Source organism: Vombatus ursinus, unplaced genomic scaffold (assembly GCF_900497805.2).
Source record: "Vombatus ursinus unplaced genomic scaffold, bare-nosed wombat genome assembly UNPS02005459.1, whole genome shotgun sequence".
NCBI lineage: Eukaryota > Metazoa > Chordata > Mammalia > Diprotodontia > Vombatidae > Vombatus > Vombatus ursinus.
The window spans coordinates 3607524-3629384 of record NW_020945237.1 but is presented as its reverse complement, the minus strand read 5'-3'; the positions used below and the strand labels follow the sequence as shown (position 1 = coordinate 3629384).

Sequence of the window (21861 nt, the reverse complement as noted above, 5' to 3'; positions counted from 1 at the left end):
CTAGGAATGCAAGAGAGGAGGACAGTGTGGAGTTAAATTGGTTTACCAAGAGGTCAAGATGAAGAAAAGAGGAGAGAGTGGCTAGTGTAGTGGAGTTGGCCTTGGAGAAAATTGAGGGGTTAAGGGATTGGAGGTCACAGTGCAAACAAAGAAGAGAGTTTGGTAAGGGAAGGCAGAGAAAGAGGTGTAAAACCAATAGGTTTTGGTCAGATAAGGTGATTTTGGAATTCTTGAAAATGGAAGTGGTATGGCACTAAATAAGCAAATTAATTTGGGTAATATTTATTCATATAGTTAATATACATATATGTATATATATGGGTAGTTAGACTCAAGTATTTTGCACATTATATAGAATGGAATGTATTTTTCTACCTCTTCCTGCTTTTTTTGTGTATAATATATAGAAATGCTGATGATTTGTGTGGCTTTAACCTTTGGCTTTTCAATGACTGCCCCCCCATCCCTGTTGTGCCTTCCCTAAGCTTTCACCACCTCTCTGTTAGGAAGGTATCCAACCACATAACTGACAATGAAAAAGAGAATAATATGCAGTGGGCCCAAAGTAAAATGAAAAAGGTGCCTATAGGGGGTAAAAGAGACTAAATTTGAATAAACATCTAAGTCACGCTGAGCCATTTGGAAAAGGGGACATGTAGGATGAGGGGGTTGGCTGAAAGTAGAATTAAATGGTTAACACATAAATTAAAATGCCATAAGGGGCCTCAGTTTCCTCATGTATAAAATGACTTCTGATGTACTTTCCAGTTCTAAATACATCATCTTATGAACATATATTATATAGTAGTAGTAGTAGTAGTAGTAGTAGTAGTAGTAGTAGTAGTAGAGTTTAATGATCCTATGTCATAAGGGCAAGAGCTACTTAAGGAAAGTATCTATTGAAGTAAAAATTGACATTGTTCAAAATATAAATGAAAGAGTCATAAAATGACCCCCAAATTATTAGATTTCCTGTGTTACTTTGCTATCGTTACTGCAATCCAGGAGGCAGAGCCATTGTCTTGGCAGAGAGATGGCAGCTACTCCCGATGGCCTGTTCTGACCGTCAACCCCTCTCCTGCTGACAGGCTGCCTAGAATGAAAGAAAATAACCCAAATGGTGATGAAGGGGTTTTCATTCTTTGCCACTTTTAAAAAATCAGGTGCATTATCTTAACCTTGAAGGGAAGTAAATGAACGTCATGGCGAGGTCACTAAAGTAGGTTGGCCTTTTCTCTGTGTGCGTTGTGAAGGCTGGTTGTTCCATGAGATTTGTATTGGCTGTTTGCTGTCAGCAGGTGGCAGTGGAAACACGGGTAGTGTAAGGCTCACAAAGAGTCTCTCCTGGCCTGACCAGAGAAGCTCAGTCTAGCAGTCATCTATCAGTCTCTCCATCTACCTTTTTACATTAAAAAATCTATATTATATAACAGCATGAATATTTATGAAACACTTGAGTTCTTGAATTTAAATAGTTACTCTGATAAAAGACTACTTAAAGACAAAGGACTGCTTAGCCTTGATAACCTGACAGACAACTTAAATCTAGTTTTTGTTATTATTTAATTTTATTGTCCCTTCTGGCCTAATTAGAATTCCTACTAGAATATTCAGACTTTGAAAAATAATCTCATAGCCCCTGCAAATTCATGAGAATCCCTCCCAGGCCTGCTTTAGCCATTGGACCTTATCAAAACTAATCCTTGTTTCCCGGTTGGAACTTTGAAGAGCAAGACTTAAGAAGTCCATTTGCTCCAAAATCTAACTTACCTAGCCCATACCTGCCTCCTCAGCTCCTAGCTCTGATTTCATAAGCTCATACAATTGGAACTAAAAGAGACTTAAAATATCACATCCAATTCAGAGAGTTGCATGGTGCGCAAAGAGTCAAGGGACTTGCCTGAGGTCCCGCAAAGGCAGGACTTGCACCCAGGTCTTCCTGCCAAGGCCAGCTTTTCATCCATTATGTCATCTCGCATTTGAACCTGGGATTAGACTTTGGAGTTGAAAAATATACCATTGAAAAGGAAATTGTTACTAAAGTGGTATTTTAAAATTAAATAATATTTTTATTTTCCTCTAGCTATATGTAAATATAATATTTAACATTCATTTAAATAATATTTTATTTTTCCTAATTACATATAAAAACAATTTTAATATTCTTTTTTTTAAGTTTTAATTCCAAATTCTATACCTCCCTCCCTCCACTTCTCCCTCCCTGAGATGATAAGCAATCTGATATAGGTTATACATTTTCAATCATGTAAAACATGTTACCATTATTAGTCATGTTATGAAAGAAGACAGACCTAAAGGGAAAAAAACACACCCAGAAAATACATAAAGTGAAAAACAGTATGTTTCGATCTGCATTTAAACTCCAGTTCTTTCTCTGGAGATGGGTAGCATTTTTCCTCATGAGTCCTTCAGAATTGTACCAGATCTTTGTATTGCTGAGAATAGCTGAGTCACTCACAGTGGATCATCCATCATACAGTAGTGCTGTTACTGTGTACAAGGTTCTCCTGGTTCTGCTCACTTCACTTTCAATCAGTTCATGTAAGTAAAAGTGATACTTTCGTAGAATATAAAAATACTTTTTTCCCCCCTAGGGCTTTGAAAGAAGTATTTAAGAATCTGTTTACTAAAGGTTATCGTCATTATGATCGTCAGCTTAGGAATGACATCTTAGTAATCACCACAATTATAGCACAAAACCCTGGAGCACCAATGATTGTAAGTATTAATGAGTCCAATGCCCTTTGTTTTGCTTCCATAGAGCTTTCGGTAGAGTTGTCAGTATGCCAAACAGTCCACTTTTTTGTCTTCCACATGACATTTTTGCACTCTTCCATAGATTGTACAATGAAATCATCTTTGTGAGATTCGCCATAGGTGGCACAGTGTTTAGCAGTTATGTCCTAGAACTGACATTCTGGCAGCTTTCCAGCCTCTCTCTCTTTGCTCTCTTGTTTCTTCCTCTCCTGAAAGTCTTCCTCTGTTACGTTCTGTTGATCCTGCAAATGGTCCTTCTTCTAAGACTTCTTGTGATAGCATGTGATCTCCTCCTTCAGAAATCCACATAGCTCTTAGTTTCTATCTCTGTGTCAATCAACACACTCCACAATGTAATGTGATTATTTGTTTGATTGGGATATCTCCCTTTTAGAATGTAAGCTCCTTGAGAGCAGGAACTATCCCTTATGCATCTTTATATTACTTGCAGCCCTGGGAGCAGTTTCTTATATGTGCAGCTGTAGTCATTTCAAGACATAGTTGTTGAAGTTAATTTAATCCATGAGTTTAATAATTACTTCAAAAAAAGAGTATAATAGCTAGCATTTTCATAGTGCTTTTAAGGTTTGCAAAGTACTTTACATATATATTCTTTTCTGATTTTAAACTTACAAGAACCCTCTGGGGAGGTAGGTTCTGTTCTTATTCCCACTGAGAAAACTGAGACTGATAAAACTTAAGTGACTTGCCCAGAGTCACATAACCAGTAAGTATCTGGGGCCACATTTGAACTCAAGTTTTTCTGACTACCAAGTCTAGCATTCTATCCATCCACTGTGCTGCTACCTGCCTCAGGCTAACATTTCTGGGCAGCACATTGAAGAAGCAAAGAGTTATGTATGTAATCTACCTTACTTTAATAGGCTATTGCTCTAGCAGCTGGGTGGCCCAGTGGATCAAGCACTGGGCTTAGAAACAGGAAGACTTATTTTTGTGAGTTCAAATCCAGCTGTGTGATCCTGAGCAAGTCACTTAACCCTGTTTGCCTTAGATTTATCACCTGTAAAATGAGCTGGAGAAGGAAATGACAAACTACTCCAGTGTCTTTTCCAAGAAAACCTCAAAATGGGGTCATGAAGAATTGAATGCAACTGAAAGACTCAAAAACAACAACAGTATTCTAGGTAAACTCTTTATGTGACTGGAAGCCCCAGGCCAACTTAGGAAGCTCTAGCCCCCAATGTTGAGGTCAGGGACTATTCATTTTTGTCTTCATATCCCTAGTGCCTACCACATAAATGCTTGTTGACTGATTGTTTGCTTCTTTTAACCAGGGCCTCAATGGTTTTCCATAGGTGTTTGAGATAAGGAAAGATAATCTTAGTACTCAGGACTACAACCTCTTAAAGTGGTTTATGCTCCATAGACTTATAGAGGCTCCGGGGTGAGCATGGACTAATTCTGGCTTTGTCATGCTTCCACAGCCCTCATTTAAATTAGAGTTGAGAGAACTCACAAAGTGCTACTAGAAAAAACTAGGCAAGTGTTTGTTACCCTAGGACTAAAGTACTATTTCATATCTTCTTCCATTGTCAAGTATTTGCATGCTAGTAGTCAATTTCTGGGGCTTTCTTATTTAAGAATTTGGTAGTGGAAAAAGCACTAGTAATGGGAATAGTTCTTTCAATGACAAAAACAATAGTAATAATAATAATAACAACAACCAGGAAGAATAGAACTAGCTTGAGGCTACCCTGCTTTTCTTCCTTCTTGTTCCCCTCAGGTGATACAGATATGGATAAAGTAGAACATAAGTCAGTACCTCTCTAGGTTGAACACATTTTGGATAGTCAGAAAATTTTGAAAAATAGCTCATAAAACACTCATATCCTAAAATAGCCTAGAAAAAGTCTGAAAAGTAAGAAGTGAAATTTTGAAAATGATCAAAAATCATAACTTCAAAAAAAATCACAAGAGTATTTGACCACTTGCCATGCATTTCCTACTTGTAAATGGACAAACTATAGGTACATTTAAGAGAGTATGCCAGGGGTTTTATTTCTCAAGTATTTATGTCCATATTTATGATTTAATATTCTATGTGTCTTATCAATTTGTTAGGAAAGTGGATTTACCCGAGATTTGATACTATTTGCAACATTTAATGAAGGTAAGACCTTGAATTATTTTCAGTTATTTATTGTAATGTCAGTGCTTTGTATCTGTGCCTAGTTCTTTAACCTGATCGTGATTATTTTGATAGGATTTGGTTGTAATGTTGTCATAATTTTGTTTTCAGTTAAAAGTCAAGATCCTTTGGTAAAAGGACTTAAACTTTCTAATAGCTATGAAGATTTTGAGCTGAAGAAATTGCTGTTTAATATCATTGTGGTTTTGTGTAGAGATTTGCCAACTGTACAGGTGAGGAGTGAGCAAGCAAATAAGTAAAATATGCATGAAAATTGTCCAACTTTCTTTGAAGTCTGGAGCTACAGACTTTGTCCCATTCTCAATTTTCTGCCTTTGTATCCTGGAGTAGTAGTAAGTGCTTAATAAATGCTTCTTGATGGATTGGTTTTTACCATAGGAAGTAGAAAAATTAACTGATGTAAATTTCTTCTTTTTAAAATTTTCTCAGGTAACTGCTGAATAAAGAATGTTAGGTAGCATAAACCAAGGAAAAGAGAAAACCAAGATCCTGATGGGTTCATAAATAATTCCAAGTGCTCTATTTAGACGAGTGGTCAATTCAGCTTACTCATACTCTGACACTGGGAACAGATGGTGCTTTGTAAGTAGGCTTGGTTATATGACATGACCACTGTCTTGAAAACCATTATGAATTTGCCACATCATTGGCCACCAAATTTATTTTTACAACTTCTTTTTTCTTTCTATTTGTCCTAAAGGCCCTTCTTTCAAATTTTATGAGATAACTTCCTAGTTCTAATACTCAGGCACTGTAAGTCTGTGTTTACCCTATCCACATTCTTAATGACTCTGTAAACTTCCATCAGGCTACCTCTTGGCCTTCATATTTCCACACTGAAGAATCCATCTCAGCTGTTTCCTATGAACTACCCATGGTATTTCAAGTGAAAATGCTTCCTATTTTTTGTACAAACCTTGGACCATGTTTTCTGTTTTGTTTCAGATATTATTCTTAACAGCAGACTAATAATCATTTGACAAGACAGCAGCTTTTCCCCTGCATATTTTTAAACCTTTATTTGAAAATACTAGGATAAAAAAATTTTTAAAACTTGACTATAAATTTTCATGATGGTTACATAAAGACACATCTAAGATATCCCCCAGTACCCAGTACACCCTTTACACACTCATACAGAATTAATAACAGTGAAATACAACATATTAAAACAAATTTTGGCTATCTTTTATATCCTAAACTTCTTTATTGTATATGAGGTATAACAAATAAGCAACCATAATTTTCTAGGACAGTTCAGTTTCAAGGGAGGGAAAAGCACATTTTTAAGAAGACTTTGCAAAATTGATATTTATTTATCAGACCATTTGTCCCAATTCTGATGAATACAATATGATCTCTATATGTAAATTTGTATTATATCTGTATAGTCATATACATATTTAGAATAATGATATTTTTAACTGATGCATCAGAATTTACATATTCAAATGAGCATCTCCTCCAAAACAGTCACTATGGGAGGCAATGTAAATATGCCAACAATTCTAACAATTTCTTGAAATGTTTTTAGAGTTCCTATTTGGAATTACCTTCAGGGTGTTGCATCATATTATTTTAAATATCCTGCTAAATGGTAAATGCTTGTCCCCTAAAGGTAGATTTGAATTTCTAAAGTAGCCAAAAGACATTCAGAGCAGTCTGTTATATTCTTAATTAAACTCTGGGGTCAAAAAGTAAGTGTATAAAGTGTGTGTGTGTGTTTAATCCCTGTTCAGGGCATCAAACCTGCTCTGTTATTTTTTTCTATCTCATGCCTGTTCTCTTCCACAATATCAAGTTTTGCAGCTTATCTGTTTTGTAGCTTATCTGGACATTTTTATCTCCTTTAAATTTCCCTCGAAAAAGTTCTATAAAGTAATGAGACTGGGTTTCTTGGCACAGAAACTGTCTCTGAAGGCAGTGGCATTGAAATTAATATAGCCACTCTGGTCTGTTTATCTCAAATATCACATTACTTTATAGTAACACTTCATAGAGTACTATGATTTTCTTCATTTGTTCAGAGCACACAGCACCAGAAAAGTTCTCAGGTTGGATATTCATTTTGATAAATTTTTATTTGATTCCCTGGAATTTCTTCTTCCTATTGATTTGTTATTAAAGGAGAGACCTAATGCATGGGGACAGACTGCACCAAAATCTCTTTGATATTTGTTTATTATGTACTGTTTTCATTTCAGGATAAACCACATGGTTTGTAGTCAATTTACTTTGTGTATCTATACCTGGAGGCTTTTGAAAGCAGTCTGCTCAAAAAACACAGAATAAAGATTAATGGGAAGAGGAAAGAAAAAAGGTTAATCTTTCTCCAAAGATAATGCTTTTAAACTTACATGTACCTCACTTTTTTTTAATTGTAGATATTAATTGAAGGCAAAACAGTGGAAGCTTTGTTTACCTATGTTAAAAAAACTGAAAGACACAAAGTGATTGAATGGTCTGCAGCTCAGCATGAAGAATTACAGCTCCATGCAATTGCGACTTTAGCATCAGTGGCCCCTTTGTTGATAGATGATTACCTGGCTTGCAATGGAAATGTTCGGATTCTGATGTTTTTAGAATGGTGTGTAAATGAAGGTGCGTGGATTTTGAAAAGCCTACTATGGTTTGATGTTCTAATAGAGAGCGTAGGACTGACCTTTCTCATGTACAAGATAGAAAATGGAAGAGTACTGATCAAACGAATGCATTGCTGGCTATAGATCATATATCATCTTAGAGCTGGGGGTAGTTTCCAGGTCTCTAGCACAAGCTTCCCACCTTAAAGATGAGGGGCCTGAGACCTAGAAAGGGATGAAGTCAGTTACTCTATGTCACACAGCAAGTTAGTGACCCAACTGGAACTAGAATCCAGGGCCCTTAATGGGCAAGTCAGTGCTTTTCTCACACTACCACACTATCTCTTTAATGGGCAAACAACTAGTTTGTTTTCCTTTGATTTTATCTTTTTAAAAATCTTTTTAAATGATTCAGAACTCAAAGATTGGACCAGAGATTGACAAATATTGGGCCATAACTGCAGGTGATACAAGTGAATTAAATTTTACAATAATAGCTCAGTCATTTTTAAATATTAGATATATCATCTAATTTAATTATCTTATCACACCTTATCCAGAAACAATACTAGATACTAGCTATTGTTCTAAATTATGGCCTGGTGAACTGAAGACATCTACATGTATTCTAGACTTGTACTGACCTTTTTCCTCAGGCCAGTGTGGTTTTACAAATGAGATTCTTCTCACTGAGGACTCAGGGCTTACTTTGATTCTTCATAGTGACATGGAGGGAGATGACCTTTGCATCTCTAGTGCTCATGTTAGTAGAGTATATGTTCTCCGTGACACCAGCAAGCCAGAAAGACTTTAAGCATGGACCTGATAATGTGTCAGCCATCCAAGGCCCTCCCTGGAGAAGTTAATGCTTTTAGATCCACCGTGATGATAAGCTGCAAGTAGAAGGAATGTGGGATCTGGAATCAAAGGTTCAAATCCTAGCTCTGCCACTCAGTCCCACTGGGCCTCAGTTTCCTTTTCTGTAAAACGGGGGTGGGGGGTGGGGAAGAGTTGGGTAATGACCTAGTTCCTTTTAGCACTAAATCTATGATCCTATGGTTAAGACATTTTCTTCTGCGTGGGTATCTTCCAGCAATGAAATGACAGGTCATAAGCATTGAAACTGAAAGCAGTCAAATCACAGTCTGTTTCCATTTATAGGCTGGTGGTTACTATGCTGCTAGGCTGCCTAATGAAATCTCATTAAAATTCCATGGACTCTTCAATTTGGAAATCATTCGCATTATAAAATTCTCTATGCTTAAAGTATTGATTTTTAGTTTTAAACACACAGCTTCTTTCCAATTACAGCTTTTCAGAGAATGCATGGTATATAGCAAAATAAAATTTCTGTTTTTTGTGTCTCCTTAGAGACCTTCTTTAGTCAAGGTAACAGTTTCCATGGCACGGGTGGCCGTGGCAACAAATTTGCACAGATGCGCTACACTGTGAGGCTTTTGAGAGCTATGGTATCCCTTGGTAATGATACTATAAACCAGGATCTCTGTAGTCATGGAGCAATTAAGCAACTGATAGGTAAGGTATAATAGTGAAAATTATTTTTTAAAATGTAGTACCATGCTTGCTACTATACATGTATATGTGTATATATACGTACATACATACACACACACACATACATTTTTTTCCTACATACACACACACACACACACACACACACACATGCACACACACACACATATATCCATCTGGTATTTTTTGCTTTGATAGCTAGAAAACTTGTACAATTTTTGCAGTATTTGGTATTGCTTCATGAATATTAGATAACTATTGACTATACTAGGTTATAGAAACTGATAACTCTCAGTCTTCTAAATTATTTCAAGTCATAATATATTTATATATCTATGTATACATATAAATTTAGGTTCTTTTATCTCATTTGTTGATATTTTTACTGTCTACTATAGTTAAGGCCCATTTTTCTAACAATATGACTGCCACCTCTAACTATGCTATTTAGATTTTTTTTTTTACTAATTGAGAAAATATACATTTTCTTGAAACATAGGGCATCCCAGATAGTTAGACTATTAGTATTAGGTGGATCCAGAACAGATTAAATGTACCCAAGAATGACAATTAATGGATTAATGTCAGTATGAGTCAAAGCCTCTATTAGAGTGTCCCTGGATTCTTTGATAACCTATTACTTCTTTTGTTTTGGACACCATGTTCTATTAATGTAATTTAAGATTACTTCTGTAACTGTGATCATGTCATTTACTTCCAAATCACCCTCAGCCTTGGAGAAATCTAGACAAAGGCTCTAAATTTCCCACCCAAGCCTGAGTAGAACACAATGGGCCTTAGATTAAATTCCTTGTAGGGTTGAGTGGGGTAGCAACACCTAGATTGAGGAGAATGTTAATCCTATCGGCTGTCATTAGTCCTGCCCTTCAGAGGCTGAGCCTTGAAATGAGGACTTTAAGTCACAAGTTTCAAAACCTTGTATAATGTCACTATTTAGGATCTGCTGTTTAACTTGGACTAGTGTAATTCATCCATGTTATAAACTTGAGAAGAGCCATTAAAAAAAAAAAAGGTTACTGAGACTATCCTCGGACTTCATTGGCTCCAGAGACTACAGGCAAAGGCTGTTAACTACATCTCCTTATCACCTGAGTATAAAACAACCCCAAGGCCCTCCATCTACTCTCTCTGATATTTGGCAGACCATGTCCAGAAACTCAGGAAAGGTAGTGTTGCCCAGCTGAATCTCATTGCTCATTTCTCCTGTTATAGCCAAGTAAATCTCATTTTGGTAACCATTGAAAAAACAAGAGCAAAAAAAAGAAAGAAAGAAAAGAAATGAGGACTTTAGAAAAAGGGGGAGAACTCTGGATGTCCCCAAATCATTGGTTATTAGTCATCATTTCTCTCATTCTGCTGTCTCACACTGCCTCACAATTCAAATGGGGAGAGAAAACTAACTTAATAAATGTTAATCTCAATGTGAGTCAATCCTGTCATGTGGCAGCCCCCAAAATGCTCATTTTTTTAAACATAGAGTTTGAAATATGGGAGATTGAAGTCCCATTCTACCTTGACCATGTCAGATTATATTTTAAGTACTGTTTTCACTTTAGAGGAGCACATTTTAGGAAGAATATTGTTGATAAGCTAGAGCAAGGGTTTTTAACCTGGGACTCATGAACTATTTTTTAAAATATTTTGCTGGGGCAGCTAGGTGACGCAGTGGATAGAGCACCAGCCCTAGAGTCAGGAGGACCTGAGTTCAAATCCAGCCTCAGACACTTAACACTTACTAGCTGTGTGACCTTGGGCAAGTCAATTAACCCCATTGTCTAGCCAAACCCCCCCCCAAAAAAACACACAAAAAAAAATAAAATATTTTGCTAACTTTCTTAATAGAATTGGTTTCATTTTTGTTCCTATAATTTATTTTGTGCATTTAAAAACATTGTTCTGAAAAGAGGTCCACAGGCTTCACCAGCCTGCCAAAAGGGGTCCATACCAACACAAAAAGATTGAAGAATCCCTGAGTTAGAGCAAACAAAGAGAACAACAGGTATTGACTGGTGAGGCTGAACCCATGCTGCATGATGATCAGTTCAATCAGTAACTCAGTCACCAGCTGTTTATTAAGTACCTACTAGAAATGTTTAGCCTGGAAAAGAGAAATCTGCATTCACATGTTTGATAGACTATGCTGAGACAGAGTCAACATCGTTTTGCTCATTCCAGAGGGGAGAGCCAGGGGTGGAGGGCAAAAGCTGCTGATGTGGATTGAACAGAAGCAAGAATTCCTCAACAACTAGGACTGTCTAGAAGTGTAATGGGTTGATTTAGGAGGGGAATGTCTTCCTCATTATGTGATTTAGTTTCAGATTAAACTGTGCAGTTTTATCCTGAGGTAAACAAAGGGAACTGGCTCCTGCCCCCTAAAGGACACAAGTTCCAGCCACTTTTGACTATACCAACAATAAGGTCAGATGAAGCTAACCACATGGGATGGTTAGAACTCCTTGGAGAAAGGGGTTGTACTCTTGCTTGCTTTTCAGTCACACTAGCTGTCTTGCCTCATCTGACTGAGGAGCTCTGATCTAAATGGGCTACATCAGGAAAACTTCATGTAGATGCTGGATCACTACTTACCTGGAAGGTTATAGAGGGCATTCCTGCCCAGGAACGAGTTGTACTAGCTGATGTCCAAAGTCCCTTTCATTTGTATAATTCCATGAGTGGACTACTTGGACCTCAACAGGGTAAGGGAATAGTCAGAGATGGAGTAGGAGAGATGGGCTGAAGTCATTTTATGGAGAACTTTTAACTGGAAGAGACAAAAAGAAACTATGCACTGAAGTACTATTGCTTCATAGCTCTGTTTCAAAGCATTTAGAAAGGATGGATTGTTCATTTTGTCCTTTACTTTGGATAGCGTCATATAAAAGAGCTTCAGTCTCAGGAAATGTGTTACTCAAGTAAAGGTCTTGTTAGTTCTGTGCTAATTCAAGTAACATCTAAAAATTTCAACCTTTTATATTTTATCCTACCAGGAATCTTAAAAATCGCAGTAAGCAAGCTTAAGGAAGAGGCCATTGTTTTGGAAATTAAGTCAGATATATTACTTATCTTGTCTGGTATTTGTGAAAATCATAATCAAAGGAAGGTATGTATTCACCTGAATTAATAAACTATATGTTATATGCCTCTTAATTATCTAAAATAATGGAGGACAGTATTAGTACAGTACAGAATTAGTATTGCCCACTCTCGCAGAGAAGTATAAATCCCAAAGATAAAAAATACAGTCTTAATCAATTAGCAACAATAGTGGAGACCATGGAAGCAAGATATAGTAGAAGGTGACAGGTTGCAAAATGAATGGTGTAGGGAGAGGCAGCCCTGTGGCAAGCTGATAATCCATGCTACAGAAGATAGCTGTATCAATGATCAAAGATTGGTTCTGTCATCAGATTTGTATTTAACAGTTATTACAAAACAAAAACAAAAAAGCCTCCCAAGGTTGTAGAATTTTAATCTTAGAAGTCAGTTGTACTCAGCAAAGGACTGGCCTTTTGTCTGTAATGGGAAGAGAGGGAAAGAAACAGGGACAAACAGGAATTAAATGTTTTATTCCAGAAACATTGTCATGTAGTTTAATCCCATCTCTTTAAGCTATTCATTTGAAAGAACTAAGTACAATATCTAAGATTGAATAGGTACAAATAAAAAAAAAGCAACATTAAAAATGTGTTATTTTCTCAACAATGTTTTGTTGAGGGTAGAAAAGTAGGATGAAGAAAAATAATGAACACAATATATGTTAATTTCAAGAAGTGATTTTAATAAACCTTTCATAAATAGGAAACATTTGGAACTGAAGGAGTGGATATAATTCTTCATCTAATGAGAGTAGACCCTAAAAAGTTTCAGAGTGGATTAGGTCATAACCGACTTCTTTTTAGTACATTGGACTGCTTGTGGTAAGTATTTTGCAGTAACTATGGCTTGGTCCTGTAGAACAATGGAGGTAGAAATTATCCGTAGTCAATTCTTCACTATTTAAACCATGCCAGAAAGTTGACTCTACCACTTTTTTTTTTTAAATCCCAAAGAACTAAAAGCTTCTTCCTTATGCCTATGGTAAAGCAGTTTAGTCTCTCTTGATCTTAATTTCAGAAAATTCTTTCCATATCTATCCTAACTCCCTTCACATCCCAAGAGAAACAAAGCTATTTAACATTACTCATACTTCATGTACTTGATGTCTGTTAAGTCCATTATCAATCTTCTCTTCAGCAGACTAAAGAAATTCCTTTAACCTCTCTTCATAAGTGCTGTTTCTCAAACATTTTGATGATATTTTTGTTCTTAAACAACTTCACCCATTACTTCTCTAAACAGTAATCTTCTAGATGGAGAAAATGACTTAATGCTTATTATTTAAGACTTAACCTTTCCTTTTTGATTCTTTCTTCAGCGTAGTAAATTCACACGAGCTACATGGCAGTAAACTACACATGGCAAGCTAATTCTCATCGTACCCTTTCAAATACACTGTATACAGTAGTTTGTAGGACTACTGAACTCATTTACAAATATACAGGGGCAAGGGGCAGGTCTGCCAGCAATCCCTCAACTGTAGAGAAGAGAGAGCATGAGTTCCTTGAGAGCCGATTCTTTTTCCTCTAAATTTGGTCTGTAACCCAGTGCCTGTCATAATACTCTGTGCGGAATTGGGTTTTGTGAGTGTTTGTTATATTGTGTTGGTGAAATGAGTCTCTATATAGGATTTCCAATTAGATTTAGAAGAGAGTACAAATCACATCTTTGTGGCTTACGCAATGTTTTCATGAAGGATAGTATGTCTTATGGCCTGTTAATATAGACTGCATAGATTGTACAGTCCTCTCTTGGGTGTAAAGGTTAGCTTCACTGACAAAGGTGGGGTGCCCTTTTCTGTCAATTGACTCCCTAGTGGCACGTAAAAGTCCCGGACTCTATCAGACTAAGTACTTAGCCCACAGATTCACTCTAAAATATATCTCTTTTAAAACCTTTTGAAACAAGAACAGGCATTTTTTTTTAAACTCATAGGTATGTAATTATGCTCTCCTTCCAATAAGTTGTGACAGCAAGTCTGGGTTCATTCCTTATGTGCCTACATTCATTGTTATTAACATATCTTGAGAATGTAAATATTGATTTTTAAGAAGATAAATATACTTATCATTTTTAATAAATTAAAAACACCCTTTGCATCACCTATATCCAAATTTTATTTTTATATCTTGAGAGCAACAATTCTTTGGCTTAAGGGAATGGCTTAGATTTCTTTTGGAATGCCTATGAAATGAACAAAATGTACCATAAATTGTGTTCATGTCTATTTAGGTGCTGTATTTTGGGATGTTATTCCTTAGAAGACTACTTTCTTGAGAAAGAAGGTATTTTTCTACTTTTGGATCTGCTAGCTGTAAGTATTGCAACAATAATAATAGCAAATAACAATAACTAACATTTATATGGTACTTACTATGTATCAGGCACTGTGCTAAAGTGCTTTATAATTATCTCATTTGATCCTCACAACAGCCCTGGGAGGTAGTTACTATTCTTATCCCCATTCTTCAGATGAGGAAACTGAGGCAAACAGAGGGTAAGTGATTTGCCCAGAGTCCCAGATAGTTAGTGTCTGAGGTCAAATTTGTTCTCTAATCTTCCTGACTGCAGACATAGCTCTATCCATTGTACCTCCCAACTGTAAGAAATACAAAACAAAAAAATGTGTATAGGTATTCTCAAAAAGTATAGCTCATGGGATATACATATACATACATACATATATCTATATATACATCAAAAGCAATTGAATTTTCATATTGGCTAGTCATCTCCTCTCAGTAAGAAAATCTACTTAGAAACCAAATTAATAGTCTTAAGTTTTCTAATAACAGAGTTTCAATAGGTAGGTATATTCCAACAATAGTCAAAGTACCTAATTTTTGCTCCTAGTCATAACATTTATCATAGGATCATAGGATTTAAAAGTAGAAGGGACCTTAGAGATCACCTAATATAACCCTTTTTATTTTAGAGATGAGAAAATTGAAATCCCAGAAGTGAAATGCCTTGCCCAAAACCACACAAGACTATCCAAAAGTTTTATTTGAATTATGATTTGTTCTCTCCAATTTTTACATGTTCAGAGATATTTCCCATTGTACTACATACATGATTTCTTTCCATTTAAACAGATTATCCCAAATATTATTTAATTGGATTTTTTTATCTGTAAGAAAATCATTTAGAAAAAACATACAGAAACATTTCACTTTGGTTCTAAAGATAGTATTTCTTTGAATTTCTTTCAACTTTTTCCTTCTCTCTTTTTCTTTATAAAGTTAAACCAAAAAAACTTCTGTAATCTAATTCTTGGCATAATGGTTGAATTCTGTGACAATCCCAAAACCTCTGTTCATGTCAATACTTGGCGAGGGAAGAAAGACCAGACAGCTGCCAATCTCTTAATTAAGTTGTGGAGAGAAGAAGAAAAAGACTTAGGAGTAAAGCGTGATAACGATGGGAAGATAATTGGTAAATATAAGCATATTTTAAAAATATTTATATTTTATTTTTCCCCAATTGTATGTTAAAACAATTTTTAACATTTTTTAAAAGTTTTGAGTTCCAAATACTGTCCCTTCCCTCCATGCTCCCTCCCTGAGACAGTAAGCAATCAGATATAGGTTATACGTGTACAATCATGTGAAATATTTAGTTTTAGTCAAATTAGTCATTTTGTACAAGAAGACTCAAAAGAAAAAGAATGAAAGAAAGAAAGTGAAAAACAGCATGCTTTAGTCTGTATTCAAACAATATCATTTCTTTCTCTGGAGGCAGATAGTATGCTTCATCATTAGTTCTTTGGTATTGTCCTAGATCATCGTATTGCTAAGAATAGCTGAGTCATTTACAATTCTTTATCCTGCAGTGTTGCTGTTACTATGTACAATGTTCTCCTCATTCAGTTCACTTCACTATGCATCAGTTCATGTAAGTCTTTCCAGGTTTTTCTGAAATCAGCCTGCTTGTCTTTTCTTATAGCACAATCATATTCTATTACAATTGTATACCACAGCTTGTTCAGCCGTTCCCCAATTGATGGGCATCCCCTCAATTTCCAATTCTTAGCCACCACAAAAAAAAGCTACTATAAACATTTTGTACAAAAAGGTTATTTTCCCTTTTTTTATGTCTTTAGGATACAGATGTAGCAGTAGTATTACTGGATCAAAGGATATGCAGTTTTATAGCCCTTTGAGGATATTTCCAAATTGCTGTCCAGAATGGTTAGATCAGTTCACAACTCCACCAACAATGTATTAGTGTCCCAGTTTTCCCACATCCCCTCCAACATCCATCATTTTCCCTTTTTGTCATATTAGCCAATCTGATAGGTATGAGGTGGTACCTCAGAGTTGTTTGAATTTGCATTTCTCTTATCAGTGGTGATCTAGAGCATTTTTTCCTGTCACTATAGATAGCTTTGATTTCTTTGTCTGAAAACTGCCTGTTCATATTCTCTGGCCATTTATTAATTGGGGAATGACTTGTTAAATATAAGCATATTAATAACAGTGAATAGATTAAAGGAAAAATAAACAAAATATACGTTTTATGAAAGAGGTATTACAAGGTATCAGAAAAGCATGAAGGAGCTTCATCCTCATTTAGGATGAGTTGAAAATACAGTAAATCTTTCCGCCAAAGTGTTGGCAGAAGCCCCCAGTTATTGGCAAATCACTTGTGTTGGCCCCTTGCATAGGTATTTGTTTCTTTTGCTTTGTTTTCTCTCTGTGACAAAATTATATCACCCTTGGACGGGCTGTTAATTTTAGGATGATGTTCATTCTCCCTGTCAAAGTGGAATTTTAGAAATGGCAAGGATCTGAAATATAGTCCAATGCCCTCAGTATGTAGATGAGTTCAAACCTGTGTCTTCTGACTCGGAAGTCCTGTATACTCTCCACGATACTGCCCCACCGAATGAAAAGCCATTGTTGTTCTGAGTGTTTACCCTAAATAACACCTGGTGAATGTGTAAATAGATCCCCCAGAATCCCCTTTGTCCTAGCTGTCATGTGCTCAAGATTTATATTGGGGCCCACTGCGCAAGAGACTGAGCTGCAGGGCACCAGCCCCAAGGGACAGTCAACTGGACCCCAGAGATGGACTCCACAGCAGACTCCTTTGCTTTTAAGCTCTCAGTCTCCCATGTTTACACTGCAAGAGATCAGGAAAAGGCTCATTGCCTTTGTGAATTTTCTAACTCTTACAAAGTAAAATGGACCTTTCAGATATCCAGGGGCCGAGCCAAGATGGCAAAGTAAAAGCAGTGACTTGCTTGAGCTCTCCCCCAAACCCCTCCAAATACCTATAAAAAAAATGACTCTAAACAAATATCTTTACAAAGTGAAATGTGGATCACTAAAAATCTGAAAGACTTTGTGCCACTTTTGTACTATAAAACCTGTCAAGAGAATTGGGTCTTTGTATGTAAATACTTTTTAGGGGCACCTCACTTTACTAAATAAATGTGTTCTTAAAAGTTTGCATAAATTATTTTTTGTAAATTGAATCAGGCTTTCCTATTGACTTACATTATTGTTTCAGATGTGCTTTATCATCATTTTAACTGATTTTTTTTCATTTGTCATTGAATCCTAATATTATGACTTTAGATTTTTCTCTTCCCTCTATCCCCCTGAAAACTACTCCATGTCTTTAACTTGTATGCCGTGTAATTAATGATAAGTAAGTCAATATATCAATTCATTAAGAAATGTTGAACTCTTTAAGGAATCTTTTGGGAAATGATGAATCTTTTCACAAAAATCTCTTGCTTGATTTGTTTTGTAAGTTTAATAAATGAATTTATATTACATTCTAGTAACATAGTAACCCAAACTCTATTCTTACAAAGTAAAACTAGAACTAATAAGTGTTGCCTTGATAGGAAAGTACCTTGCATATAGTTGGCACTAAATAAATGTTGAATGTAATTGAATAAAAATGATTTTTATTTAACATAAAAATTTTTATAAGTGAATAAATGCTTCAAAGGAACATGAGCTTAAAACATTTTTTTTTCTCTGTAGTTTACTATTCCCTCTGAAGCAATGCTTCCATAGCTAATTTATGCATGTAGAGGTTTGAATCACACAATCTTAGGGTTGTCAGTTTCCTCAGAAGTCATCTTGTGCAAGCCCAACCTCAATTACCAGTGACTTCTGCAATATCTCCAACAATCCTCCAATTGTTAGAAAGTGTTTCTTACATTAGGTTGGCATTTACTCCTGTGTAGCTTTCACTCAGTGCTCCCAAATCCCTTCTCCAATTCCAGGTCAAGAAGGTTTACTCTCTTTCCCCATTGGTAGTCCTTCACACTTTGAAGATGGCTGTCATCTCCTTCCCACATCTTTTTTCTCTCTCTAAACATCACCAGTTCCTTCCACAGATCCCTAACAACAGTCCTTAGTCCTGTATAACCTCAGGACCCCTGGGCCTTACCACCCACCCAACACTGAGCCTGCTAGGTTTCTGGGCCTTTCCATCTGCCCTGTAGCTGACCTCTCTGTTTTGTGTTGTCCACCCCATTCAAGTGTGAGCTCCTTGAGAACAAGGGATTCTCCAGATTTCTATTTTTGTATTCCCAGTACTTAGCACAGCTGGCTGGGTACACAGTAAACAGTTGATGGGTACCTTCTCACCCATCTGTCCATTAATTCCTGTCACTATCCACATTGTCCCTCCTTGGGTGAATTCATACTTTGTAAAGCAAACTATACTTTGCCCCCATTCCTCAATTACCACAAATCCCACATTAATAAAGTACAGATTAATGACATGTAATATTTATAGAGTTCATTAATGATATCATACTACAAATGTATATTTTTTCCTAACAATCTTTTTGTTCTTATTGTAATTTTGTTTAAACCCTAATTGCTCTGTTTATTCATTTTTAAGTGGAAGTTATTTCCCTTTAACAAACTTTGAGTTCCTCCTCTTAAAATAGCAAGTTAGTCATCTTTATTAGTACTCATTATTGAATCATAAAATAATTTTTATTTATATTATAACACATAATAAACAAAGGAAGAGATATCGTTCTTAACCTGATATTATTTAATAAGTATCAAAATTAGAATAGATAGTTCTATGGAAGTGCCCTTTTAAATAAAATAATTTTGAAATCAATTTCATGTTTTAAAGAATGAAAATGAAAATTCTCAGATTTTCTCCTGAATAATGGAAAAAAAACCAAGAATATAGACTTAACATTTTCTTTTCTTCATGGTGTATATTATTAATCTATTAAATATATTTCATAAAAAAGAAGATAATTGCTCTAATAACTGTAACTCTTTCTCTTGTTTTATTTTCCATGATTTCAACAATTAGATGCAAAGAAACCTCTAATTACTAAGTTTCAAGAAGACCAAAAAGTCATTCCAATGCCTGCCAGCTGTCCTACTACTTCAATCATGGAGGTCTCTGAAAATATCAGAGCAAAAATTTATGCTGTATTAGGCAAACTAGGTAAGAAGTTAGCCAGACTCATTGAAATGACCAAGTGGTAAAAGACATTGCATAAGGTCACAATCCTTGGAACTCATATTTTGGCCCAGTAACTTGTTACTGTTCAGCCTTTGCCTCTGTCCATTGCCATCCCCACAGCTACAATGGTTCCTCACATTTGCGCGATCATTTGCTTTCACTTCTGTATGTGTTCCTCTCTCTTTCTCCCTCTCTCTCTCTCTCTTTTCCTTTTCTCTTTCTTCCTCATTTCACTCTCTGCCTCCCCCTACCTCCTACTCACATCCCACCAAGATCTCACCTAACAGTTATGGGCCTAGGCCCCTTTAAGTCCCTGTTGGGGTGAATGTGGCCCTTCCAACTAATTTCTATCTATTCTGATTTATCTCCCCCAATTAGAATGCAAAGTCTTTGAAAGCAAGCACTATTTCACTTTACCCTTAGCACAGTGCTTGGAAAATTGTTAAGTTCTTGTTAAGTGCTTTTCCATCCCATCTCCTTTTATCTAATTGTATTGTAATCTAACCCACATCTCTACATCTTTTCCAATGAGCAGAATTTGAGATATTGTCACATGCTTTGATAATACTGTCTGCAACTTTCCTCACTCTGCCAGTCTGCCAAATATAGTTAAAATAAAGAAAATGAGATTATTCTGTAGGTCTGTTTTTCTTCAAAGTTATACAGGTTTGTTTTGTGATCATTGCTTCCTTTTCTAGATGTTTGTTAACCATCCCTTTAGTGATACCCATTAGAATTTTGCCAGGAACCAAAATCAGGCTCATTAACATATAGTTTGTGACTCCATTTTCTCTTCCCTTTTATGAAGTTCAGCATATTTGCCCTTCTCCATTCCTGGAGTCTGTCTCTGTCTCTGTCTCTGTCTCTCTCTCTCTCTCTCTGTCTCTCTCTCTCTCTCTCTCTCTCCCTCTGTCCTTTCAAAGATCACTAATAATAGATCAGCAAACACCTGCCACTTCTTTCAGTAGTCTAGGATACATCTGTGCGAGTTGACTTGACTTTGTCAAGAGCATCTAGGTTCCCTTTTACTTTTTTCTTGCTTATCTTGGATATCAACTCTATTTTAGCCATTTTGGACCTTGCCAGTCCAAAGATCATCCTCCTTGGTAGAGAAAACAGACGTAAAGTTAAAAGAGTGGAATAGCTCTGCCTTCCTTCCAACATTAGTTTGTTTAACCATTCTACCTACCCAGATCAGCAGATTTATTCGTTGTCTTTTCCTTTCCCATGATAGAAAATTGCATCACCACCACAAACCACTTTTTTGTTCTCCTCTCCTTTTCTTCACCAGCTTCAGATAATTATGAGCTTTAATACTTTTGTCACTATGCTTACAGGACCGTGCCATTCTTATCATTGTTTCCATCTTCTGTACATTTTTTTTTAATCTAAATTTCTGAGTGAGTGGCCCACTTGTGTGGACCATCCACAGTCGTCTCTTTAGACAACTCTCCCTTTTCCTTATTGTCAGAATTGTTTCTCTTTGCATCTTGGGATTTTCAGTTATGAGAGCTTCCTGGGCTAACTTTCTCTATAGACTTTTTATCTATGGAATTCTACCTATCTTTTCTCTGAATTCTTTGAAATCTGTTCTCCCAAAATCTAAGATGCATGCCAAACTCTTGAGTTTCCTTTTCTTCTCTATAGCAAATTGTAATGTACAGTGGTCTCTTCCCCCCAAAGTTAACCACTGTTTTCATCCCAGCAATAGTTCCTCCTTGTTGGAAAATCAGATCCAGAATAGACTTTCTCCTTCTTGGTTCCTGCACTTTTTGTCCTCTTTTTTTTTTTTTAAAGGCAATTGGGGTTAAGTGACTTGCCCAGAGTCACACAGCTAGTGAGTGTGAAGTGTTTGGTCTGAGGCTGGATTTGAATTCAGGTCCTCCTGACTTCAGGGCCGTTGCTCTATCCACTGAGCCACCTAGCTGCCCATTTCCTGCACCTTTCGAAACTAACAGTAAGGCTACTTCAGAAAATTATTAGCTGTTTTGCCTATGGCAGCAAGGGAGCTTCAGCAGATGTCCGGATACTTGAAAGCCGCCTCACAACTCCATAAAGTCTCTGTGCCAGGCCGGCACTGTCCTTCCCAAACTCCTCATTTAGTCCCTCTTTTTGGTGCAGGCCATCTGTATTTGGCTCCCAACACAATACTGTCTCTTGTTCTCCTTCCACTGATCTTTACCGTGCTTGTCCCCTCTGGTTCCTCACATTCCTCCGAGC

The 21861-nt window shown here is 36.4% G+C and overlaps 1 protein-coding gene across 1 annotated transcript in view; it reads left to right on the top strand.

The window, feature by feature from the left end:
* Nucleotides 1-21861, top strand: part of CFAP69 (cilia and flagella associated protein 69) — a 72946-nt gene that overhangs the window by 30777 nt on the left and 20308 nt on the right. Inside the window, exons 9-18 of the mRNA XM_027847918.1 lie at nt 2616-2739; nt 4861-4909; nt 5039-5160; nt 7333-7549; nt 8902-9066; nt 12072-12184; nt 12883-13001; nt 14413-14494; nt 15423-15615; nt 19486-19623. Of these exons, the coding sequence (XP_027703719.1) occupies nt 2616-2739; nt 4861-4909; nt 5039-5160; nt 7333-7549; nt 8902-9066; nt 12072-12184; nt 12883-13001; nt 14413-14494; nt 15423-15615; nt 19486-19623 (1322 nt within the window). The remainder of the gene's footprint in view (nt 1-2615; nt 2740-4860; nt 4910-5038; nt 5161-7332; nt 7550-8901; nt 9067-12071; nt 12185-12882; nt 13002-14412; nt 14495-15422; nt 15616-19485; nt 19624-21861) is intronic.